This window comes from Opisthocomus hoazin, chromosome 13 (assembly GCF_030867145.1).
Source record: "Opisthocomus hoazin isolate bOpiHoa1 chromosome 13, bOpiHoa1.hap1, whole genome shotgun sequence".
Classification (NCBI taxonomy): Eukaryota; Metazoa; Chordata; class Aves; order Opisthocomiformes; family Opisthocomidae; genus Opisthocomus; species Opisthocomus hoazin.
The window spans coordinates 25,810,237-25,835,618 of NC_134426.1; the positions used below are offsets into that span (position 1 = coordinate 25,810,237).

A 25,382-nucleotide genomic window follows, 5' to 3' on the forward strand; every position below is an offset into this window, starting at 1 on the left:
ATCAGTCTTCTGACAAATGTTCTAGTAACTGCTTTCTGAACTTGCGCTGTAACTTACAGGATTTGTGCTTTGTTTTATATCTTCAGGTTTAGCGTGTCAAATGATCTGAAATACGATGCTGAAAGAGATTTGAGAGATATCGGAGCAAAAAACATATTGGTTCATTCATTAAACAAGGTGTGGAAACTTTTTACTATGTGTACAGTTGAGGCAAAACTTTAGGTACGCTTGTGTGACAAGTTGTGCATATTGACTGTTTTAAGAGCAAGAATGTACGAATTCCAATAAATTTGCTGTCTAGGTCTTGTTTGGCAGGCCTTAAGCTTATGAAGAACCACGCAGTGCTTTAAGTTAATCATGTAAATAGGCCCCTTGTTGGATTAAGTCTTAGCAGGTGATATTTTTGTGAAAAACATTACTCTTCAAACCACTACTGATACTACTAGTAGAGTATTTTCTGGAAGTGGAAATAGTCTTTAAATCTTTTAGACTTCATAGCATTTGAATTTTTTCCTTTCTGTCTCCCAGCGCACATTTTACATGCAATACATTTTTTATGTAATACTTGAATAAGAGACTTTCTCAGTAATTTATTAAAGCAGCAGTAGCGTGTGAAGTTATTTTTGGAGACTGTGCCTCTGCTCAGGATTAGCTGCTTACATAAATTGTGAAATGTGATTACTAGTTGAATTCGCTGAACTTTGTTTTAAGTTAGTATTCTTGCTTTCTGAAGTCTTCATTTCTGAGATGCAGCAAATCTTCAGAAATTGTCGTCTATGGAAGCAGCTGTAAATACACTTGATCTGTTAGCTCTAAGGGATGTATTGAAACTAAAATCTTCATTGTATTTAAAGAAAGGAGACAGTGAAGTCACAGAATGTGGCTGTTAATATTTCAGGCCTCAGATGTAGTCTTCCTTAAGTATATATGTAAGTAAGACCCCGTATATCCCCTTCACCGCATTACCGCATGCCACCTACGCCCGAATCGCGATGTAGGGATATTGAAGTGTACACGCGTTAAGACCACCGGCATGCCTTAATCATAGGGTAGGTGGGTTTGAGGAGGGATCTCTTTAGAATAATTTATTTAACTTTTTACCTTTTTATTGCAGTTCAAGTACGGGAAAATTTCTTCCAAACATAATGGAAGTGTGAAGAAGGGTGTCATCTTTGCTACCTATTCTTCTCTTATTGGTGAAAGTCAGTCTGGTGGTAAATACAAAACCAGATTAAAGCAGCTTCTTCACTGGTGTGGTGAAGACTTCGATGGAGTTGTATCCTTTATCTGGAGTTCGGTTGGCTGTAACCGAACAGCTATTTAAGCTTACATCTTTAGAGACAATCTTGTAGTTTTAGGTATTGTTCTTTATTCGTAACAGTGATTGTGTGTATGCTTTGACACCAGACTTGAAGTTTTACAAATTTTGTGCCAAATCTGCTACCATTATATTGTTGCCACACAGTTCTGGTACAAGAGTGAAGCTTCTGCTTTTTCTATAAAGAACATATAAAACTAAAATACGATGTTTAAGAACCTCAAGTTTACACTGAAATTTTCTCCAATGGATTCATAAATTTTTTGGAGCATCAACAGCATTTTAAAGAACTCATGTGTTGGTAACTGCTCTTAAGTACTTACTGGCTAAATGTTTTTCCCAAAGTTTTTAGTGAAAAGTATCGGTAGTGTCATCTTGAGTTTACAATTTACTGCTGCCACCTATTGTAATCAGCAGATTTTCTTGTCTTCTGTGTTAGGTGCCCGTTCTAAAAATAAGTGGAACAAAGTTCTTCCTTAATTATGGTTCAGATTGTATTTGATGAGTGTCATAAAGCTAAGAATCTGTGTCCTGTTGGTTCATCAAAACCAACAAAAACAGGTCTGGCTGTATTGGAACTTCAGAATAAACTTCCAAAAGCCAGGGTTGTTTATGCTAGTGCCACAGGTATGTACTACTTGGTTTGCCTTAAATGTCTTTGTATGTTTTTAGTGGCACTGGTACAGAGTGTGTTCTTCTCCTAGGTGCATCTGAGCCAAGAAATATGGCATATATGAACCGTCTTGGAATATGGGGTGAAGGAACTCCATTTAGGGAATTCAGTGACTTTATTCAGGCTGTGGAAAGAAGGTAAGATTTCAAAGAGCTATAGCAAGAACGCATATGGTTGTGTTGACTCTGCTTTCCAGTTCCTTCGTTTTCACTCACTCATAGTCCTCTGCAGACTTGTCCTGTCACACTTGAAACCTTCTGACTCCAGCTTCTAAATCTAGCAGAAATGTAATTTATCTTCTGTGGTGAAAAATGGGACGTTTCCCTCGCTCACAGAAAATTTTGAGAGCTTTAGAAGCTTGCTGGGAAAATGGCCCTCTTAAAATATGGGTGTTATGAAATAAAAGTATTTTGCTCCTCATCATGAAAGCACGGTGTATGTACTGAGTATGCTCTGTATAGTTGATGTCTCACTGCATGTAGAAACCCTCTAATGTTTATGCATTCAGCTTAGGCAGTTTAACAGGAAAAAGTCTTGTTCTTATGCTTTCTGGCATAAGAACACGGTTAGAAAAATCATGTATGCTGTTGCAAGGTACTTCGTATTTCCGAACTTACTAAAAAAACTAAATGCGAGAGGTCAGTAGAATATGCAACTGCTGCATTCTTTGGTAGGTGAGCATCTCAAAGCATGATGGTTTGCCTACTTAAAAAGAATTTTGAACACTTCAGAATGCTACAGTAGGGCTTAGTATACATCTTCTTGCATACCATCTACGTGATGCATGATTTTTCTAGGCTGTGCAAGTGTAGTCTCCGCTTCATTACTGAGTACGTATCGAATGAGCAATAATGAAATTACAGGCCCAAGCTTGTGAGTAGGTTAGCTTTGCAGTTGACTACCTCTGTGCTCTCGAGGTATTGCTAAAGGTGTGTTGCTGTTGCAGAGAACTAGTTAGCTACTAATGTAATTATTTTCATACCAACATAAATCTGAATAGCTTAACACAGTTTGTATTTATTATTCTAAATCTTCACTGGAGTTCATAAAATTGCGATGCAAGATTGTTATGTGTTTGGACCAACTTCATTATGCAATTGCAGTTTGTAAGGTACTGATTCCTAGTGTTGATACCTCTTGGGGTACACTTCATACCCACAAAGCAGGGATACAGTTTTATGTGAAGGCTAAATTTCAAGACCCCCTGATTGGATGTGTTCAATGAAACAGTACTAACAATTTTTGAAAACATTCTTTCACATTTGTAAGCATGATTATCTTCTTAAGTGCGAGAGGTCATTTTTTTTAACAAATCCTGCTCTTGAAAATTCTAATACTGACTTAATTTATTACTTTATTTTAGAGGTGTTGGTGCCATGGAAATAGTTGCTATGGACATGAAGCTGAGAGGAATGTACATAGCAAGACAGTTGAGTTTTTCCGGTGTAACTTTCAAAATTGATGAAGTTCTGCTTTCACAGGAATACGTTAAAATGTACAATAAATCTGTGAAACTGGTAAGAAAGCCTTGTTAAATTTTCTTTCTGTGAGTTATGGGAGATTGCAGTTACTTTGTTTAAACTTGAATGCTCCTGAAGTAGTCTGAGACGGGAATGGCATCTTGTCTGATATGAGTGTAAAGGTTTCTCCATTTAAGACCTGGCAAAAGCTGTCAACTGTTGTTCTGAGTCATAAAAGCTGCAGTTTTGGGTGTGTCTTTCAGGATCTGTGAGATCCTCACTGCCTTTAGCAGCACTTCAGAGACCTTGGCCATTGTTGTTCACCGGTTGGTCACAACTTTGTGCTTCAGTCCTCCCCCTTTAGGCAGCTGAGGTGGGAACTGGCTGCACAGTGTTAGACCTGCTGCATGTGCTTCTTCCTCGAAGCAGTGTGGTGGAGTAGTACTTGTAGTTAAACACCATGGGGTGATAGTTTTAACCACGTGGCAGATCAAATCTAAAGCATCGAAGCTGTGGTTACCTTTAATGTTTTCATTATTCACCTGCTGGTTATCTTTTTTGTGTTGTTCTTAATTGTTTTGTCCATGTGCTAACCTGAGTGTCTTTTTCCTGAGTGCGCATTCTGCTTGTACATCACCACTGCTGTATTAGATAATAATTACTCCTTGGACATAGATTAAAATGAGCAGGGTCTTTACCTGCTCAAGAGGTAAAGCATAACTCTGTGTTGATGCTGTGTAGCTACTATGGGTAAAATTTATCTTTGATGGGTATGTAGCATCAACTTTAAAACAGCACTTAATTAATAGTATTTAAAAGAACCACTGAACGTGTGTCCAGAGCTTACTTTACCTAACCTGGGAACAATTAGTATAGCAAATATTGTAGCAACAAAGGCAGCGGGGTTTTTCTCTTCTTGGAGTCTTGCTTTATGTTTAATTATGGGCAGTGCTCTTTGCTTTCTTAGCCTGAATGTATTAATGGAGAAACTAGGTAATGACAAAATATTGTGTATGTTTGCACTGGTAGTAATCTAAATGTATCTGCTTTTCATTATGAGGGTTGTTATCTTCTGAATTTACTAAGCCGTAGCTGTTTTCTTTTTTGTGATCTTTGTTGGATGTATGATGAGTTTACTTGACTTGCAGTCCCATAGTACTGTGACTTCACTTCTGTCTTTGTTAGGATATTAAAAAATGTACCTGTGTAGCTGTGAAATGTGACGTGTAAAGCAATTAACGTTTTCTTCTTCAGTGGGTCAGTGCTAGAGAGAGGTTTCAACAAGCAGCCGATCTTATCGATGCAGAACAGCGAATGAAAAAGTCTATGTGGGGTCAGTTTTGGTCAGCTCATCAGCGGTTTTTCAAGTACCTGTGCATAGCGTCTAAAGTGAAGAGGGTGGTGCAGCTAGCTCGGGAAGAAATCAAGAATGGCAAAGTGAGTTGATTAAGACCTATTTTTAAATATCTTTAGTGTAAAGCTGTTAATGGTTCTGTTTATAACACAGATATTTTCAGATGTAGTAGTAGCATGCTTTTGTACATTATGGTGTTGAGGCTATTTAATGAGCAGAATTTCAGGAAAAAATAAACTTACAAGTTGTCTTAGTGACAATGCCTTGTATTCATTTGTCCTTTAGTGTGTTGTTATTGGCCTGCAGTCTACAGGAGAAGCAAGAACGTTAGAAGCTTTGGAGGAAGGAGGTGGTGAACTGAATGACTTTGTTTCTACAGCAAAGTAAGATTGAAGTTCGTTAGAACTGCCCTTTACAAAACTAATCTTAATCCAACTTAGTGTGTGTAGTAATTTGTCCTTTCATGGGTAAAACGTGCATCAGTGCATAGAAAGTTTGGTTTGTCTAGTACCCATGTTCTCTACTTAAGCTGTCTGTACATAAAACGTGACAGTACTGCTCAGGTGAGCTGTTGGTTAGTTCCTAGTTCTAGTGGCACTCTGAAATGACGTTCTCAGGTGTGAACAGCTGGTGCAGTGCTACTCAAACTGGGAGGAGGGGCAGGCTTGCCAGGTGTGCCCTGCGTTTATAGCAAAGCAAGTTACAGTCATGGCTTCCCTTTTTTATCAGATGAGCCAGATCCAATCCTGAGACTACCTTTCTGAAGACCTTAGTAAATGAAGTTAATCTGTCATTTAATCTTTGAGGAATGAGAAGGTAGCAGTAACAATACCACTTGATATTTAAACAACATTTAACAAGTTATGTGTAACAGTGCTGTAAAGAAAATGTCTCCTGCTTTTAAGAAAGTGACAAATACAGTAATATGGGTGATAATTATACAGAGTGTTTGCGTAAGAACGTTCCCAAGGAATAATTCTTCAGAGAAGTCAAGCGAGCTGTTAAAAAGTTACAGGTTTCTACTTTAAATAAATGCAAATTCGACTGAAGAACCCTTTTTTCTTAAACAGAGGAGTATTCCAGTCTCTTATTGAAAAGCACTTTCCAGCTCCTGACAGGAAGAAGCTGTTTAGCTTGTTGGGAATTGACTTGACTGCTCAAAGTAATAACAATTCACCCAGAGACAGCCCTTGCAAGGAGAACAAAATAAAGAAGCGGAAAGGTAATGCTTAAGTTCTTACACTAATGCTATAGTGAAAATGGCGATTTTGGAGTTGCATAAGAGTGAACTCTGAAAAAAAAAAATACAGGAATATGCATATTGTATAATAATTTATGAATGAGCATGTATTACAAGTCTCGAAGACCTATGTTAGAAATTTCCATTAACAGATTTCGAAACTCCTGCTGAAGCAAAATAACTTGTAAATTCTGATTGTTACTTACTTTACTCAAAATTGGGTTGATGTAGTGTGGGACTGTGTCCCAAAATGCCTTGTGCATGTCAGACCATTTGCTGACACAGTTGCGCAAATAATTGCTTTCTTTTTCTTGAGGGTCAGTAAGGAGAAGCCCAGTACCACTCCTCTTCTCAAACTGATTATGCTTTTACCAAAATGTAGGTGATCGTAAAAATCCTGGGAGAGAGGTCTTAAAACTTGGGTTAGATTCTCTTAAACAGTTACATCTTTAGAAGCTGAATATTTTTCTAGTTTGTATGCAGTGGTGGTAAAACAAAACTCATAAGTAGACTACAAGGTGTAAAGTAATTTTTTTTCTTCTTCTGGGGTGATGTTGGTGATGGGATTAGGTGAAGAAATAAGCAGAGAAGCAAAAAAAGCTCGCAAAACAGGAGGCCTTGCAGGTAGCAGCTCTGATGAGAGTGAAAGTGAGTCTGATGCTTCAGATAATGAAGAAAGTGACAATGAGAGCTCCAAGTTTTTGAGCTCTGGAGATGATGACGACTTCAACCCATTCAGAGATGAATCCAGTGAAGATGATGAAGATGGTAAGACAGTTTAAGTGTTTCACCAAGCAAGTAGCTGTACTTGCAGACAGTAAACATAAAGTCTGTCCTAACTATTTCGGTGAGCCAATAATAAGACTTTGATAAGCATGTAGTTTGGTTCTAATGAGATTGGAATTAGTACTAGAGTTTTGATATGCATCTTCTTTAAGTAGATCTTACACACTGCAGTTCAGACTTTTGTAACTCACCTTTTGTAGTGAGAATGTAGTTTTTCGAAGGACAAGATGGCTTTTTGGTAAATGCTTGAAACTTTTTGAAAATAATTTTATTTAACTTTAGATCCCTGGTTAATTAGAAAAGAGCATAAAAAAAATAAAGACAAGAAAAAGAAGAAAAGTATAGACCCAGATTCTATTCAAAGTGCCTTACTAGCTTCTGGTCTTGGATCGAAACGACCTAGCTGTTTTACTTCCACTGTTGGTACCACCACATCTAGTACCAACACGTCAGGTAAGAGTAAGTTTCTTTGACATTGATTCACTTTCTTAGCAATTAGGCAGTGGAATTCTAAATCTTAAAGAGTCTCTCTTAAATTCCAGCAAACAGTAACACGAACAGCAGCTTTGTAACAAGTCAGGATGCTGTTGAAAGGGCCCAACAAATGAAAAAAGAACTGCTTGATAAACTGGAGAAGCTGGCTGAAGATCTTCCACCTAATACACTGGATGAGCTTATAGATGAACTGGGTGGTCCAGAAAATGTTGCAGAGGTAGGCTGATGTTCACATGTAGAAAAAAATTGATGTTTTTTTCTACTGCAGCCATACATTATCTATCTCGTTGCAGTAAATCAGTGTTGTTGTTCTTCAAGGTTGCATGTGCCCAAGTATCTATTAAAGAGAACCTGTATCAGTTTTAATCAGTAATCTCACAGGGATAAGAATACATGTTACTCTTCTCTTTAATTCAGAGGCATTCAGCAAACCTGAAGATTGCACTAGGATACAGAGAAGAGCTATGAATGGGTAAATAGGTTATTTCTGAGACCGCTAGTTTCTTGATATTTTCTTGTTGGGTAAATCGTACTAGTTTCTCTCTTGCTTTGTAGTGTTATATTTCTCTAGCTGCACTCAGTTTGAAGCTGGTGTATATGAAAGCAAAAGCAGCTTTAGTTCATCTTCATAGGCAATGAAGATTAAGAACTTGTATAACTGCATTAGTGGAAAGCCTGATGAATTATCTTTTTCTCAGTAACTTAAGAAACATAGAATCACAGAATGGCAGGGGTTGGCAGGGACCTCTGTGGGTCACCCAGCCCAACCCCCTGCCAAAGCAGGGTCACCCAGAGCAGGCTGCACAGGACCTTGTCCAGGCGGGTCTGGAATATCTCCAGAGAAGAAGACTCTACAACCTCCCTGGGCAGCCTGGGCCAGGGCTCCGTCCCCCTCAGAGGGAAGAAGTTCTTCCTTGGGTTCAGCTGGAACTTCCTCTGCTTCAGTTTGTGCCCATTGCCCCTTGTCCTGTCGCTGGGCACTACTGAACAGAGCTTGGCCCCATCCTCCTGACACCCACCCTTCAGATATTTGTAAATATATATTAGGTCCCCTCTCAGCCTTCTCTTCTTCAGGCTGAACAAGCCCAGCTCCCTCAGCCTCTCCTCGTAGGAGAGATGCTCCAGGCCCCTCCTCATCCTTGTAGCCCTCCGCTGGACTCTCTCCAGTAGCTCTTCATCTTTCTTGAACTGGGGAGCCCAGAACTGGACACAGCACTGCAGATGGGGCCTCACTAGGGCAGTGTAGAGGGGAACGAGAACCTCCCTCACCCTGCTGGCCACACTCCTTCTGATGCACCCCAGAATGCCATTGGCCGCCTTGGCAGCCAGGGCGCACTGCTGGCTCATGGTTAACCTGTTGTCCACCAGGACACCCAGGTCCCTCTCCGCAGAACTGCTCTCCAGCAGGTCCACCCCAAGCCTGTACTGATGCCTGGGGTTGTTCCTCCCCAGGTGCAGGACCCTGCATTTGCCTTTGTTGAACCTCATCAGGTTCCTCTGTGCCCAACTTTCCAGCCTGTCCAGGTCACGCTGAATGGCAGCACAGCCTTCTGGTGTATCTACCACTCCTCCCAGTCTGGTGTCATCAGCAAACTTGCTGAGGGTACATTCTAACTCTTCATCATGTCCTCAGTAAGCTACCTGTCTGTATCAAGCAGAAACATCATTGCGATTTGAAAGGCCCTGTTAAAATTGGTGACAGTCTCAGCTGTCAGTTTAGTTTATTTGCTTAGTACTCTTCGTAAATCGTGTATGGACAGTAGTATAATACTGTGTCATTTCTACATAAATATGCTTTGTTATGCTTTTTATTTCCTGCGTTACCTCAAAATATATGTTCTACGTAGCAGATAATGGCATCAACCAAAAAATAATCCAGGTTTTCTAATGTAGTTTTGCGGCTGGAGTAAATTACCTAATCTATTTTAAGGTTGGTATGTGAATAGATAGCACCATAGCTTGAAGTTTTTGGTCATGTAATAATTCTGGTATTGCCATAATGAGCTTGTATTCCTTTTCATTTTTAAAGATGACAGGCCGCAAAGGGAGAGTTGTAAGCAATGATGATGGCAGCATATCTTACGAGTCAAGATCTGAACTTGATGTGCCCGTTGAAATTCTCAACATCACGGAAAAGCAGAGGTTCATGGATGGAGATAAGGTAGTCCTTAAAGAGATACAACTTAGAAAAACTTGCCAGATGCCATAGTAACACTAAGTTATTAGCGTTGTGGCTCTGCCATTACCCACAGTGACTTTTTAGGCACATAAGTACTGGTTAGAAAGCGTTTTCTATTCACTGCTGTGTGTTTTGGTTTTCAAACCAGTATGTTCAGTAGTCCTAATATGTGGCTGCAGCGTGCTTTGAAGGTCAGGCTGTAGTTTGGGTGGCTGCAGAGGCCTGTGCTAAAGAGGTGTGCCAGACTGGAAGCTAGCACCTTGAAGCTGGTCTCGTAAAATCAACAGATGTTTAATAGGCAGATAAACCCTCCACATCTTTGCGATACCTTTATCTGGATTACTGTGTACCTCTGCTTCCAAGAGGAAATAATGAAATTGAGAAACGGGGAAAACTGCTGCTTAACTTGGTATGAAAAAACTTTCAGTGAGAGGCTGAAGGGAGAAGCTGGAGGTTGTTTACCTTAACAAGGTTGGGAAAGTAATGCTCAGGGGGAGTGATAGCTTTTGTCCTTTATGTTGCACTCTGAAAGAAAATACAGACAGGGATAATGGTAGAATTGAAGCTGATAAGGAGGGGGAAAAATCCAAACAACTTCCCTGTGGTTCGTTTGGGACGAGCTACCACAAGAGGGCAAATCAAGTAAGCATAGCTGTTGTGTGGAACTTCTGTGGCCTGTTTTTACACTTAAGAGTAAATACTCATGTTCCTGTTAGTCACTTGCGCACAGTCTAAACATTTACATTCTTTCAAGGCGCATGCATTCAGATACTAGAATGGCCGTATCCTCTTCCTTATACAGTATTGGCAGCAACTTTTTGTCTTCTCTGTGCTGCTTGCTATTGGAGCAAGCCTCCCTGTGTCCCTCTGCTGTGTCCCTCTTCCTGTGCAGGCCAACATCAGAGACACCTGCCCTTTGGAATGGCAGGACTGCAGCATACTGCCTGCCTTCATCTGCACAGGCAGGCGTTGCTGAAAAGCAAAGCGAAAACCACTCCTTTCACTCAAAAACAAAAAACAAACAAACAAAAAAAAGCCTTAGTATTTCTAACTCTGAGAGCGCGCCATACTTTTTCTCCCCTCGCCCCCCTTCTTGCAATAGGAAGACCAAAGAACAGTGAAACCATTCTGGACACATGTTAGTATTAATAGTAAAATCAAAGTTTTTTTAGAAACTGAAAACTGAGGCTTGATCTTGGATTTATTGCTAACTAACTCCTTTCTTAATAAAAGAACATTGCCATAATCTCGGAGGCTGCCAGCTCTGGTATATCATTGCAAGCAGACCGTCGAGCTAAGAATCAGAGACGGAGAGTTCACATGACTCTGGAGTTGCCGTGGAGCGCTGACAGAGCAATACAGCAGTTTGGTAAATAACTCTTTTGTATCCTTCCCCTAGCAAACTCGGTAATACTAATAGAACTTACTGCTAATTCATGGAAAATATGATTGACTAAGCAACCTCTTAAGGACCCTTTCAATGTCCTTTGCTCGTGAACAGAATCAGCTTTATAGTCATAGCAAATAGTCTTAAAAGTTTTGAAAGAAACCTAGCAAACAAACTTAGGCTGCAGCTTAGGGTTTTTTCATCTATCAAGCGTCTTTATGAAAGTTGCCACAATTGTAGAGCGTTCGTGTACTACATTGTATTGGCTGACTACAGCAGGAACTAATTTTCATCAGGACTAAGTTCTAGCTTGTTTTTTACTCTTCACAATTCAGTTTATTAGAAATGTTCAGTGAAGTAGAATTGTTTAACATATGTGCTTCTACTTAATTATCCAGGAAGAACTCATAGATCCAACCAAGTGACTGCTCCAGAGTACGTGTTCCTGATTTCGGAATTGGCAGGCGAGCAAAGATTTGCATCTATAGTTGCAAAAAGACTGGAGAGCTTGGTAAGATTGTTTCGAGAAGTCTGATCTTTCATTTGAGAAAATACAACTTAAATTCCTTTTTCTTGGAATTTGATTTAATTACAAAGGTGTGTCTTAACAGGGAGCCCTCACCCATGGTGACAGACGGGCTACAGAAACTCGAGACCTCAGCAGATTCAATTTTGACAACAAGGTGACGGTTCTGTTCCTGTTTGAAAGCTCATGCTGTGGTTCTTGCTCTACAAATTGACCTGTTGAGGAAGGATTTCTTCTGTCTCCTGTGAAGTGCTTTACTTTTGACTGTATTGCTTTCTGGCAGGACGCCTCTTTCTGAGACAGCCAGTAAACAGTCTTAATTCTGTTTGCAAAGCTATGTGGAACACAAATATGTGTGTAAATTGCTTTTCTGCATTTGCTAACAGTCAGAGTCTTAAGTAAATGGTATGTGTCCTTTCAGTCACGACTGACATGAATTTGGCAAGTCTAATTAGAAATGAAGACTGGGCTGTTGATATAGTGTAGTTCATAGTTGAAAAGCTAATAATTAGTTCCCTTTATTGCAGAGAAAAACTTTTTCTTGTGAATTACAAATGCTTGTTAAACCATGTGCGCTTGGGGCTGAGGCACAAACAGCAGATCACATTGTTAGAGCGACTTTCTTTTTCTGACGCAGTATGGCAGAAACGCTTTGGAGATTGTTATGAAATCCATTGTGAACTTGGACTCTCCAATGGTCTCACCGCCTCCTGATTTTCCTGGAGACTTCTTCAAAGGTAAGTGTAATTCACTGGATGTAATAGTTACCTTTTGATCATTCTCTAGTGTGCAGAAAACGCAAGTAATTTTAGAGCTAGAAAACATTGTTACTATTTAAAACAATCAGCTGGCTCAGCTGGGCTCTGGCTGGGTGTTATTCCTATGCATGTTGCTTGAATGTTGAAGTTCACGTATGAACCAAGATCTGTAAACTGTCTCAATATAAGGCATGTTCTATATCTGTTGGGCCAAAGTATTACGTACAGTTCTCTAACTTCATGTTCCCGTTATCTGTTGCAATATGTTGTTCCCCTCTGGGCTCATGTATAGTGCTGTTAGTAGTTTTCCCTGCCTGTGCTTCCTGGAAGGACAGAAGGCAGAGTTCTGCCTTGCTTATTGATGTGTTGGGTAGAAATTGTAGGTAATGTATTTTGAGGGGTGCTGGAAGTTTTGAAAGTGGATCCTGAAACAAGATTGCTAAAGCAGCTGGTACTTCACTGGTTTATTTTTAGATGGCAAAGTAGCTATGATTTAACTTCTTTTTCCTAGATGTTCGTCAGGGATTGATTGGCGTAGGCTTGATAAATGTAGAAGACAGATCTGGAATACTGACGCTTGATAAAGGTATTTCTGTGTTTCGTGTATCTTTAGAGTGTCACTAGGAATATCATATATCGTGATACTAGATTCCTAGCAGCAGAACTGAAGTTATAACTATCTAAAAAGGGACTTTTTTAGAGAACTTCAGAATGTTTTCCTCATTTCTGAAAGGATGGCTTTAAGTAGTCTTCTTGAGACTATTTGAATACTGATTGAGAGCTTGTTGTCATCAGATTTAATCTTTGTTGACCTAATATGTGTATTTCTTTTTTTCTTTTTTTTAAGATTATAACAATATAGGGAAATTTCTGAATAGAATTCTTGGTATGGAAGTACATCAGCAGAATGCTTTATTCCAGTACTTTTCTGACACATTAAATGCAGTTATTCAAAATGCTAAAAAGAATGGAAGATACGATATGGGCATCTTAGGTGAGTAAAGCAATTTTTCAGTACTCTTGTACTTCAGTAAGAACAGACCAAGCAGAGTAACTCTGTCCTTTCCTTTTAAGATTTGGGCTCTGGGGATGAGAAGGTAAGGAAGGCAGACGTGAAGAAGTTTTTAACTCCCGGATATTCTACCTCCGGACATGTAGAACTCTACACAGTAAGTTAATTCTGTATCTTTCTTTGAACTAATAAAACTTACTTACCAGCAAATTTGTAAAATGTGGCAACTGGCTAAGCATGTGCTGAGTGAGGCAGGTTCCAGGCCTGTCACTGGGCAGTATTTGGCTCTGTGGTTCTTTAGTTCCTGTGTCTGTAGCGGCCCTAAAGCCTGTTCCCATTCGCGTACCACTGCGTGGCTCTCTTCTAGATCAGTGTGGAGCGAGGAATGTCTTGGGATGAAGCAACGAAGATCTGGGCAGAACAGACAGGTCCAGATGATGGATTTTATTTATCACTACAGGTAAGCTTGTCTGTCTCTTTAGCGAAATGTGGGGGGGCGGGGGGCTAACCAAATACACTGTCTCCTGTGAAAAATTACTGTTCAAATGGACTACTGTTCAGTTCTGCAAAATGCTTTCAATCTTACATTAAAACTCATGTTACATAAGTTTGTTTCCAAGTCTTAAGGATGAAGCTTTTTAGCTGCTCGGGATGTTTTCTGGTAGGAATGTGAGCCCAAATTAATAACTCTTATTTAAACCTGCATCAAGAAACAAGATGCTTTCACTTTAAAGAGAAGTTGTGAGGTTAATGTGGATTAAGGATACTGTCTTCTAAAGGTGTCCTTACTGCTTGTGTTACTGTACACACACGTGCGCGCTGTTACTCTGTGAAGAGCAGAGTATGGAATCACCTCGGGTAGATACTGTCAGCATATTTAAACTTAAAGTTTTTGGTTTGTCTTTCTTTTCCAGATCAGAAATAACAAGAAAACCGCTATTCTCGTAAAAGAAGTGAATCCTAAAAAGAAGCTTTTTTTAGTATACAGACCAAATACTGGGAAACAACTCAAGCTAGAAACATGTGCAGACCTGAAAAAGAAATACAAGAAGGTAACCCATAAAATTATGCTAGTTTTAAACTTAGAAAAATTGGATAAGAGTGATAAGGACCTTTTTTTCTGGTATTTGTGTGTAATTCTAGCAAGTCAGAAACTAGGCTTATTTTTCCAGAGCAGAGCTTGTATTTGGGTCTTTTTAATGGAATCCACATGGTTTCTGCATTCCTATATCCAAAGCTTTCTGACTATAAATAATCTGTGGTGTGGTAATAGAAAATGAGGGGGTTTTCAGGACTAGCGAGGAAAAGTCTGTCTTCTATGTAAGGTGTACAAACGTGCTCTTAAATAAGCAGCTGTGTGCAGTGTATTCTAAGTAACAATTCTGAAGCTTCAGCTGTTTGCTGATGACACTTTAAATACTGTAATGGATAATTTTGTTTAGAGACTGGTAAGGTATCTAACACTTCTTCCAAATTTGACACCATAAAATTGTTCTAAAACTTGAGGAAACTCTGAGATCAGGTTGATTACTGGAAAAGCTCTGAGGCTCTGCTGCTCTTGTTGCTGAGGTTCTGCTATGTTCAAGCATTTTGCTCATCCTTTGAGATTGCATTTCCCTGGCATAGCCTGAAATGACAGAATAATGTACCTCTCGTCACCGTCAGTCAGTGCTCCATCTTTTCTTGTAGCAATGACCAAATTGCTTTTTTTTGTTCTATGCAAGTCTTGATGTGTTTTACTTGATGATTATTATTCCCACTTTGGATGACTTTTCCAGGTACCTTCTGAAGATGCCCTGCCGCACTGGTTAGAGCAGTACAATTCTTCTGCAGACACCTGCACCCATGCTTACTGGTTAGTATTTGTATGCACATAGATGCTTTAACTTAAACTGTTTATGTAAATTGGTTTATCACTACTTTTATTCTTCTGTTCCTCATGTGAAATCTTGTGTTTCTTGCTGAAGAAGAATTGTCCCATGACCAGTGAAATGACCCAGCCTTTGAGTGGCAACATGAAGCTTTGCACTTGCCCTTGAAGTTGTAATGTGTCAGATGAATGCTGACGTATCCATTGCACTCCAGGAGAAGTAGAATGGCCCGGGAGTGGCTTGTGCTTCAAGGGTCTTGATCTGATTATTATTGTGGTAGGATAGTTCAGATGTTACTGGGGGGGAGGAATACTTCACGTAGAGATGAGCTAGATGTCAGAAACAGCTGTGCTTGTGCTGGCTCTTCTGTGTCTGAACTCAGCAGCTGATGTCTTAACTCCTGAGAAACAGCATAACTGGTAGACATTTCAGATTAATACTGGAGCTTTTGAAACACGCTGATCAGATAGCAGTTTCATGTGTAACGTATTCTGGTCTCAGGTGATCGAAGTGAGTGGTATCTTTGACTTTAAAGCTCTGTCTGTACATTTTGAAGATGCAGTCCTAAACAGGCCAGCACTTCTCCCAGCTTTACCGTTGGAGGTGTGCTGTGGATAAAGCATCCTTCCCTTGCAGCATACTTGCAGGCCTTGCTCAACTCTGAATACAGGTTAAATAACTTCAAGGCTTGTCATTAATGGAATTGGATACTTTGTTCGCAGAACTCTTCTGAAACCTTTTTTTTCTCTCCATACTGTAGGAGAGGCAATTGTAAGAAGGCAGGCTTGGGATTAGTTTGTGAAGTGGGACTCCGCTGTCGAACGTACTATGTCTTGTGTGGTTCAGTATTGAGCGTCTGGACAAAAGTAGAAGGCGTTCTAGCCTCTGTGAGTGGTACAAATGTGAAAATGCAAATAGTTCGTCTAAGAACAGAAGATGGGCAGAGGATCGTAGGTAAGTGCCTTGTCTGTCATTTTATTTCCATCTTGAAGTAGAGAGTAGTTGTAACTTAGAAGTCAGTCTGTGTTGAGAGTCACATAGGAAGCTCTATAAAGATGCTTATGAGAGAAAAGGCTTGTCGGGATGTACGTTGGGGAGGGGCAGAAATACAACGCTTGCAATCTGTATTGTAGTACAAACACTGTTTTGAGTCGAGTTAAAGAATAGAGAATTTTTTTTCAGCCAGGCTTTGGAACATTTATTCTCTGAGTTCTTCCAATTTACTGGGAACAGAAATGTTGTATTTGGCCTGTTCCAGCCAAGCTACCTTTGAAACCATAAGGGCTCCACTTTTTGCCCACTTTGGCAAAGAATAAGCCCTTGAAGTGATTGTTTTTGTGGGTTTTGAGCTACTGGAAGTCGTATGTAATCAATGGTTTAGAATGACTTCAAGATGATTATCACTTCTTGTCCCTAAACCTCTTAGTGAAGCCCTCGTAGCAGGTATCTCAGAGGCTGAAATCTCCGTATTTTTTTTTTTCAAACGCGGGCTTCCTGTGGCTGTGTGATGTCATGACAGCTCCTACTCTAGTAACAGTTTTCTAAGATGTTGAAACGAGGTTTTTCATGTTGCAGACTTTCATGGTGTTGTAACCTCTGTGAGACTAGAAAAGCAAAAATAGCTGAGTTCTGGTTTTACGGGGCAGCAGGCAACATAAGAATAAAACTTGTGTTCGGGGGCAAAAGGGCAACTTTGTGTTGCGCCATGACCTAAAGGATCTAGTGACTGTTGAAGACAAACCTCTTGCTGGGAAGCGGAACTTGTAGCTGTGCTTGATGAGACTTGGCATTGGAAATGGTCGCTGACTGTTGCATAAATTAACTGGTGGAATCATCAGGTTGAGGTTTAACGAACAAATTGTTTGCACACTTATGAAACAATCGATTTGTTGCTGTTTTCAGGTTTGATCATTCCTGCAAATTGCGTATCGCCCCTTGTAAACCTCCTGTCAACGTCAGACCAGTCTCAGCAGCTTGCAGTCCAGCAGCAGCAGATATGGCAGCAGCATCACCCGCAAAGCATCACCAATTTCAACAACGCATAACAGGACAAACTACAGGTGTTGACTTTGGTGTTTGAGGAAAAGGCTGTAAAAGCATATCACTTGCATAAAAATCAGGGACAGATTCCAAAGAAATATAACTTTTTCAGTTCAGTTGTGTGCTCTCCAATACTTTGGGAATAAAGAGATCTAAAAAGGTTGGTAGAACTGAAAGCCAGCAGTTGTTTATGGTGGTGCATCTGTCTTTCCTTATGCTCTCTGTAGTGCTTCCTGTTTGCTTTTACTTTTGGCCTTTTAAGCTACAAACCACAATTTGTTTGAAAATGCTTGAAAATCCCCAAGCAGGCTTTATTTTTATCTTGTCATACAGTGCTCAGGGTTTAACGCAGTGCATCGATGCCATTGCTGTGGGAGATATCCTTGAATGCATGTATTGAGTATATATATAGAAAATATATATTGGGTTTTTCTCTTCGATTTATGAGTTTATAAAAGCATGAAACCTCGAGATTGCACATCATGCATTCAGGTTCCTTCCCAGTTTCTGTTTGACAGTGCATGTCTTTGGAAACGGGCATGGACAGGATAAACACACGAGACAGGAATTCAGAGAGAAACACAATCTTAGTTGTACAGCATTGGTTATTGCATTTTTATAGTGTTTATACCCAGGTGTTGCATTTTTTCTGGTTCTCTCCTGGGGGTTATATATTTGAGTCTACAACATGTTCTTTTTGTGATAAACATCTTAAATTAAAGTTAGTTCATTTTTAATGTATTAATGGTATTCCTAATGTGTACTGCAAAGATGGCTGGATGCCTGTTTTCCTTAAATTGAAGCATTTCCTTAATCCGAGGTGGTTATGGAAACTTAAGTGCAAATTCACTTCCATCTCGCATACAATCTTATATTTTTTACTTCATTAATGTAATTTAATTTGTCACTTGTAAGATGAAACCTTACTTGAGCTGTAAATTAGAGAATGGGAAACACTTGAGGGTTCCGCTGTATGTGCTGTTTCTGTTACCCAGTAACTTGAATACTGTTTAATATGTTGTAAGACATTGTAGAGTTTATCTGGAGCTGTTTAAAAGAAATTGTAATGTACAAATGTGAATAGTCACTTATCTATAATATGGGTAAGTTTTGTTTTGCCTATAATAGTAGATGTTTATAAGAAAGTGAAGGACAATGTTTGTCATTTCTTGCTTGCACAGGTTGCACTATTGAAAAATTGAGATTGTATAAACCTGTCCAAAAAGCCTACAAGATAATGATCTTGTAGATGTCAAATAAAAGTTATTGTACTAACAAGAAGTGGAGTCTTGTTTAGGCAATCGCTGTCTTCCAAAAAAACTAACAAGTCTGTACAATTGGAATTCGACAGGACTTGGCATGTTCCGGTCTGCTTTAACCTGGCTTCTGTCTTGCAGTCCAGATTTCAGCTGAACTCATTAATGAGGCGAGACGTCAACTGTGTTTAAACCTTGATGCATGTTTTAAGTACAGCTCACCAGCAGTAATCCACTGTAGCGCGTGTCACTCCTGTAAATGCTCCATGAGCCAGATTCAAGTGTCGTAAAGAGCTTTTCCGTAAGTAACGGCGCCAGAAGTTCCACAGCTTCAAGCTGAAGTGAGTTCCCTTACGTAGATTATTTCACTTCAGGTTCTGTTAACCCTGCCTGTGCCGGCACCCCTGCGCGGGGAAGGAAGCCTGCCTGCTGCCCTCTGCTCCTGGTCCGAAATGGTCAAAGGGACGAATCCTTGGCGCATGCTGAGACTGACTGGGAATGTAGATCCAGATCCAGAATAAGCCGGCATGCTGCCTGTTGCCGTAGTGCCTGCTGCGGGTCTGTAAAGTGCTTGCAATGCAGGCGGTAGGTGTTCACGAGTGTTTTAATCGTCTGGCAGTACAGGGGAGCTTGCCCGAGTGCTGCAATGTGCCTTGGAAAGCTAGACCACAGCCAGGGTGTGGGGGAGGATGTTCGTGTGTTCCGTACCCGCCATTGGATGGGTTTGGCAACCATTCCTGGAAAAGTAGTGAGATTTTGAAGAGTATGCTGACAAATTACTACTGCAACAGATAGTGAACTGAACTGCTAGTAACAGCAAGCTGTGTGTGGACTTCACTGGGGTTTTTTAATTAGTAGTAGTATTATTTAATGTAGAAACTTCTACCATCTGAGATGGTAACATAGTATTTTAGATCTTAACGCTCAGTAGGATGGTTCTGGAAGTGGTAGCTTCACAAATAATGATTTTTTTTTTATTTTTTTTTTTAAAAGTCATTATTTAAATACTCTTCTGTTGCTAAGTGCTCTACTGAGCCTGTTGTGCCAGTGTTGGTTGGTGGAATGAGCAAATATTGAATTGGACATTCTCTGTATTGATACCCAAGCCATACTAGGCTATTTCAGGAGTTTGTAGCGTATGCTGTTCACTCACACCCTCTTAAACTTCCCATGGACTGACGTCCCCTGGAGGAGAGAAAACCCACCCACACCTAACACTTAAAGATCCTTAAGAACTGTTCCCATTCCAGAAATCTGTTCCCCCACTTGTTCTCCTTTGCCTGTGCTCTGCTGCTTGCCGCCGTCCATGCCTTGGCTTTGTTACTCGGTTACTAACACATCTGCAGCCACAGCTCTGGAGTGTTACAACATCTTAAAGGTTAACATCGATAAAAAACAGGAGCCTTCGAGCTACAAAAAACATTTTCTCTTGAAAATTTGTGCTCGGAGGTCCAGGTGTGTTTTTTTGGTAGTAGTTTGTTTCTTGCATGAGCTGCTGATAAAGGTTGGGGGAGAAAAGGGACTTGATGATCTTAGAGGTCTTTTCCAACCTTTGTGGTTCTATAATCTTCTTGCAGCACTGCCCGTAAGACAAACATCCTTACAGGGAGGAAAAAGGAGAGACCGATTGTCACGTCATATAAATTGCGAGGCGAGAATGGTCTCTATTTTTGCTGCTTGTGGGGCATTGATCTGCTTTGTGTAAATCGCCAGCTGCAACGGATGTAAAATTTATAAAGGATAGTTGTCTCTGATAACAGGAGCAAAGCTCAGTGTAAAGTGGTAGTAATGGCTGCACTGCGTGAGTTCTGGAAGCATGCTGTAGAGGGGGAAGATCCACATTTTAAGTTGACTTGGGAATTGAAGGGATCAAATTTGGCTTTTTCTCTTTTAAACTGTCCCTTGACAGCAACTCCAGTTTGACTTGTTAACCAGTTTCATACTGAAGATACGTCTGACACAGTAAATGCGATTCTGACCCCCTAAAACCCTCCTCTGCACAGCAAGTTTTCACTTCGTTTCCCATGGCTGTGTGGACGTTGGGAACACGCACCTCTGGGCAGGACTGCAGGTTCCCCGGAGATGCTGGCTGTCTGCTCGGCGTGTAGGATCTGCTTTGTAAATGGAGAAAGCTCTGCAACCTGTGGACATTTGCCAAGGGAATCATCAAGGGGCTTTTGTATTTTGCGTTTGGAATAAGCTTCGTTCGGACCCCTTCACAGTCTGTACATATATAGAAAGAGTCTGTATGTATATAGAGACGTTAAAGGCTACTGAATTATTGAATGTAAATAACTCTTGTTTTCCTGTGCGTTTTTTTTCTTGGTGACCTTCCCCAGATGTATTCCTATTTTCTCAACCTGCCCAACAGGCAGTTTGTGTGTACTTTGAAATATATATGGCATATATAAAGCTTCCTAGGGACGTCTGCATACATTGTGCGTGTTACATGTTGTCATCATTTTTGTCAAAACTATCGATTGTCTTCCCTGATCCTTTTGATGCTATGTGGCTTTATTCTATATTTTTGGTGCATAATGCATTTTCTTGAGAGAATATTGATTCCCAGTGTCTTTCACTGACTGGTACTATTCACTTCTTAGTGCCTGTATCAGAGAGAAACAATTATTTGAATTTTTGTGGAGTTTGTTTTCTGTAGTCTTTTGAGTGCGTTTCAGATCTTGAGCTTTAATCCTAGATACATTATCGTGTTCTTCCACTCATTAGTATCTCAGTTTGTGCATTCGGTGAGCTTCTACGGGTTCTAGAATTAAGCTGCATCAGCAATAGGGCCTGCCCCCTGTCCTAACATGTAAAAGTACGGTTGCTGCATTCATATTAAATGTTAACTGTCTGAAAAGCACTCTTCCTAGAGTAATTTGAGAGCAGAAAAGATGTGTCTGTTGCAGAGTATTTTCTGGGAACGTTTTGAGCTTCACGTAATGTCTAAATGTGCAAAACACAGATAATGGAACTTTCTTCTCTTTGGAAAAAATTGTGCATATTTTTATTTGCCAGATAAAAATACATCTATTTATATCAAAGTTGGAGACAAACCATGAATTGTCTGTCCCTGCTTTAGCCCTAAAGCTTGCAGCAGTTGTCACCCAGGCTTTGCCCTTCCCCTCTTGCTGGGAGGGGCTGTGTCTGCACACTGGTTTCCTCAGTTAAGCGGTTTGCAAAGCTGCGCCACTGGAGAGTGATGGCAAGAAGCGTCCAGCTGCAAGTAGCAGCAGAACACTTCGGGTAGTTTCTGTGGTCAACACAAGCGTCAGCAATGAATGTGCAGAAATAACGGAGGCGTTTTTGCCGTGTGCTGGCAGCTGCAGTGGACTCTGCGTCGCAGCCTCTCACGGTAGAGGCTGGCGGAGCTGGCAGAAGGCACGAAGTAAGGCAACCGCAAACATGCCTGGGTGCGGACGGAGACATGGGAAACCTCGAGGGCTGACGCTTCAGCTGAGCGGCCTTGGCCTCGTTTGCTGCTTAGCTTGGTACTGAGTTTGAGAAGCAACAACTCTCTTTTAAAAGGAGAAAAACACCAAGGGGGGAAGAAAAGACTGGAAATACCAGTGTTTCTCAGCCACAGTTACAACAGCTGAGGGCAGATTGCCTCTAAAAGCTTACGCTAAAGAGAGTGAGAAGCAAAAACCTAGCAAGAACTTCCCTGGTGCGCTTTAATTTTTCTTAATTGATCCAAAATCCTTTCTGAGTGAATGAAGTTTGAGGCAGTAATAAGATTCAAGAATAGGAACCAGACAGGTTTAAGCTGAGGCCGAAAGTTGTATAAGGAATGTTTCACCTTCTGTGTCGTCAGCCGATCCCGTGGGTCTCTGTGGAGTTGCAGGCCACGCGTGTGGAGGGCGCTGACTGTTCTTTCCAGAAGGACATCTGTGCTGAGAGGACAGACTGGAAGTAACAGAGCTGGTGGACTTAACTGATACAGGAACACGTTTGGATTTAAGCAGTGTCCTCTGTTGATAAAAGTCCTGCAGTGCTTAAATACCTGAATCAACGTATGTTAACTGGTGTAAGAGCGAAGTTTCTGAACTGAGTTGTGCTCAGGGCATAACTTTAATGACACAGGTCACCTGCCGAAGAGCAGTTTTGTTGTACTTGATTTGCCCTGTGAAGGATAAAGACAGATTGCTGCTGGTATTTCTGATTACATACATATTTATGTCTCCACTTTCTGATTTGGAGAGGATAACCAGGAAAATGCCAGAGTCATTGCAGGCACGTAACGGCAGTTTTATTTGCCAAGTCATGTGATTTATTTTTCAGTCACTGACATAAAGTCCTACAGCTGGCTGAATTTTATTTGGGGTGGGTGTTTGCTGCCTCAGCATCTGCCAGCAATCCGGCGGAGGGGCCGTACCGCACCCCTGCGACAACTTTTGCTCTGAGGCTACCTCTGCACAAAGGACACACTATTTTTTTAAAGCAGGTCTTCACTATGAGTGGTTCTTCAGTCTACCCCGTTAATAGTCCAAGGCAACAGAATTCCAAAGACGCGTCACATTTGGGATGAATTGTAGGTGTTCTTGCCTGCCCTGACTGGAAACGTTTGCCAACCTTGAAGTTTCACCCTCCAGCGCAGTGTTGCGCGCCGTTTCCCTGCGTTCTCCGTGTGAGCAGACACTACCCGTGCGTGCCAGCTGTCCTCATGCAGAGTGGCGGAACATCGAGTGCCCAGCAATAAACATCACTGCGATGTTCAGAAGGATTTAGACTCACAAAAATGACAAAGGAACATGCTGGGTTCTGTACTGGGGGGACGGGGGGGGGGGGGGGTGTAGAAAAAAAGTGAAATTAAACCAATAACTACTTTGAGGGGGTTTCCCCTTTTAATTTTCTGTTGTGGAACTTACCCATGTAGGTTGTTTATACTGGAGCGCCTTTCAGCAATACTTCTGCATACATTAAACATACTCACTGTTGTTCCATTTTAGGGTCCTTCAGACTAGCAGAAGTCCTGTTGTGATAATCCAAACATCTTTTCTTTCAATCTTTTTAAATACCTGGCACTTAACCTGGTTAATTTCACTGGTTAATTAAACTAGTTTTATTGGTAGTTAAGAGCAGATTCACAACATTCTCTGAATGCTAATTGTAATGATCTTAAAAAAGGGAGGAGGGTTTATAAAAACTATTAAGATTGGGTAGTATCAACTTCTTCATATTTTATGCATAGCATGCAAATATCTTTATTCAAAGAGTTAGTTCAGGATAAACAGACTAATCTAATCTTGTTTTCGTAAATCATTTTATAGTGACTCTTGTTCTCATTTTCCCCAAATCTGGAACAGCGATGATGCCAAGTTCTCAGCAATAAGTGAAGATGCCCAAACCTCAGAATTTAATTATTCATTTTCATAAAGAAGTAGACTTTGTTCTGTAAGCAAGGGAGAAATGTCTTAAGAGAAGTTTTGCTTGGCTTTTTTCCAATATGTGAATAATGCACCTTAAAAATGCCAGGGAGGCAGCTCGTGAGCTGACGGCTTCTACCTTGGGAAGTCCAGCTCTGGTTTAGATGTTGCTTCCCTCCTTTCACATTTATAAGCTGGAAAAATTGACTGTGCCTGCTAAATACACAACAAATTGCGTGAAACAGAGATCTGTATCAGCCAGAATGACTACGTTAAATCATAAACCAGGGTGCAAGTGATTTAATTACTCCTGGGTAGGATCTCCCCTGGAGTTACTTGGAGTGGATGAAAAGGTAGATGTGAGCAAGGAGAGAGCTGAGCCTGCAGCTGGCCTCTGCTGAGCCACGTGTGCCCCACTGGCCCTTTGCTGCTTCCTGGGGTGGACGCCAGTGAAACACTGGTGTTTCTTCCCTTCCCTGGCAAGAGAAAAGCACATCCCAGGCCTGCATGCTCCTGGGGAGGGTGCCACAGCCTGGCTGCCCTCCTGAAAGCCCTTTTTGAGGGGCTTGGGCCATGCTTCAGGGCCTGGGGGGCTCTGCCTTTGGGGAAGACCCACGGCGTGTCCGCTCCTCAGAGATCTGGGGGGACCCCGTGGGCTCCCCTCTTTGCTGCGGTCGGGGGTGAAGAAGGGGTTCGTAGGCAGCATGACAGGGCAGTAGGCTGCTGCTGTCGCTCTTCGGGTAGATGTTTAGGCGGAGTTTGATTATTTGGCTGCCTAAAAATACTTAGCATTTCCAAGCCCTAGCGCTGTGGACATCGCCCTGTCACGCTGCCTCTGCTGGGAGTGTGAAATCTGGCAATCCACGCTGCAAGACTCCACACGCACCCACTGACGGAGCTGGGCACAGAGGCTTTTACACCAGCGATCCTCGTACGCAAACACCAGCTTAGCAAGAGACGGCTTCAGGGCTCTCACTTTCGCATCGAGCCGTGTCCTGGGGCAGGAGCTCGGCAGATGTGTTAAACTCATCCTGGCAAAAGCTGCGTCTGAGGCTCTGGCCTGGGCAGGGGAAGGCAGCGCCGGGCAGCAGAGTCAGCGGGGGCCGTACAGTGCCCAACCAGAGACCACCGAGGAGCCACCGGGGCCATGTACTGCACCCCATGAGACCGTGCTGTTGTGTCGCTGCGATTTCCCCCCTGGTTCTCCTCCTTCCCCCTTCTCTCTGCTCTGTGCTCTTCTCCCCCCCAAGTTGTTGTGAAGCTCCACATTCCTTTCCTCACAGTCATTTCCATTTTCCAGCCCTGGGCTTTGCTTCCACTCTCTCCTCCGCTTCCTTTGCTCAAATGACCAGCAACAAAACAATTAGGGATGCTCCCATCAGGCTTTACAGTTGGTGTCGCAGTGAGGGACAGAGGTGTTTTGTGCCTCTCGACGGTTTGTTTCAGGAATACGTCACTGGTCTGGTGACACTTGGTTTGCACGGGGAAGGTTTTCTGTGAGGCTTAACCCCAGCGTGTCCCTCCAGAAGGTAACCGGATTCTGCAGCCACCGCAGGTGTCACGTGGAAGCTTATTTCACACGGGCACAATCTGATTAGGGCATTTGGGTGCTTGACACCAGCCCGCGTACGGGAAGCGCTTCAGGCGAGCCAGCACTCAGC

The 25,382-nt window shown here is 41.5% G+C and overlaps 1 protein-coding gene across 2 annotated transcripts in view; it reads left to right on the top strand.

Moving 5' to 3' along the window:
- Positions 1-21,414, top strand: part of SBNO1 (strawberry notch homolog 1) — a 36,816-nt gene extending 15,402 nt beyond the window's left edge. For both annotated transcript variants that reach the window (XM_075435106.1, XM_075435107.1), the window contains exons 9-32: positions 87-177; positions 1,115-1,276; positions 1,810-1,945; positions 2,023-2,128; positions 3,355-3,508; positions 4,706-4,888; positions 5,091-5,188; positions 5,876-6,027; positions 6,616-6,813; positions 7,114-7,284; positions 7,374-7,543; positions 9,356-9,487; positions 10,739-10,874; positions 11,291-11,403; positions 11,504-11,575; positions 12,056-12,155; positions 12,688-12,762; positions 13,024-13,170; positions 13,251-13,345; positions 13,556-13,648; positions 14,103-14,240; positions 14,967-15,043; positions 15,820-16,013; positions 16,962-21,414. In XM_075435106.1, coding sequence (XP_075291221.1) covers positions 87-177; positions 1,115-1,276; positions 1,810-1,945; positions 2,023-2,128; positions 3,355-3,508; positions 4,706-4,888; positions 5,091-5,188; positions 5,876-6,027; positions 6,616-6,813; positions 7,114-7,284; positions 7,374-7,543; positions 9,356-9,487; positions 10,739-10,874; positions 11,291-11,403; positions 11,504-11,575; positions 12,056-12,155; positions 12,688-12,762; positions 13,024-13,170; positions 13,251-13,345; positions 13,556-13,648; positions 14,103-14,240; positions 14,967-15,043; positions 15,820-16,013; positions 16,962-17,104 — 3,136 coding nt within the window. In that variant the 3' untranslated portion in view covers positions 17,105-21,414. The remainder of the gene's footprint in view (positions 1-86; positions 178-1,114; positions 1,277-1,809; positions 1,946-2,022; positions 2,129-3,354; positions 3,509-4,705; positions 4,889-5,090; positions 5,189-5,875; positions 6,028-6,615; positions 6,814-7,113; positions 7,285-7,373; positions 7,544-9,355; positions 9,488-10,738; positions 10,875-11,290; positions 11,404-11,503; positions 11,576-12,055; positions 12,156-12,687; positions 12,763-13,023; positions 13,171-13,250; positions 13,346-13,555; positions 13,649-14,102; positions 14,241-14,966; positions 15,044-15,819; positions 16,014-16,961) is intronic.
- Positions 21,415-25,382: the final 3,968 nt, after the last annotated feature.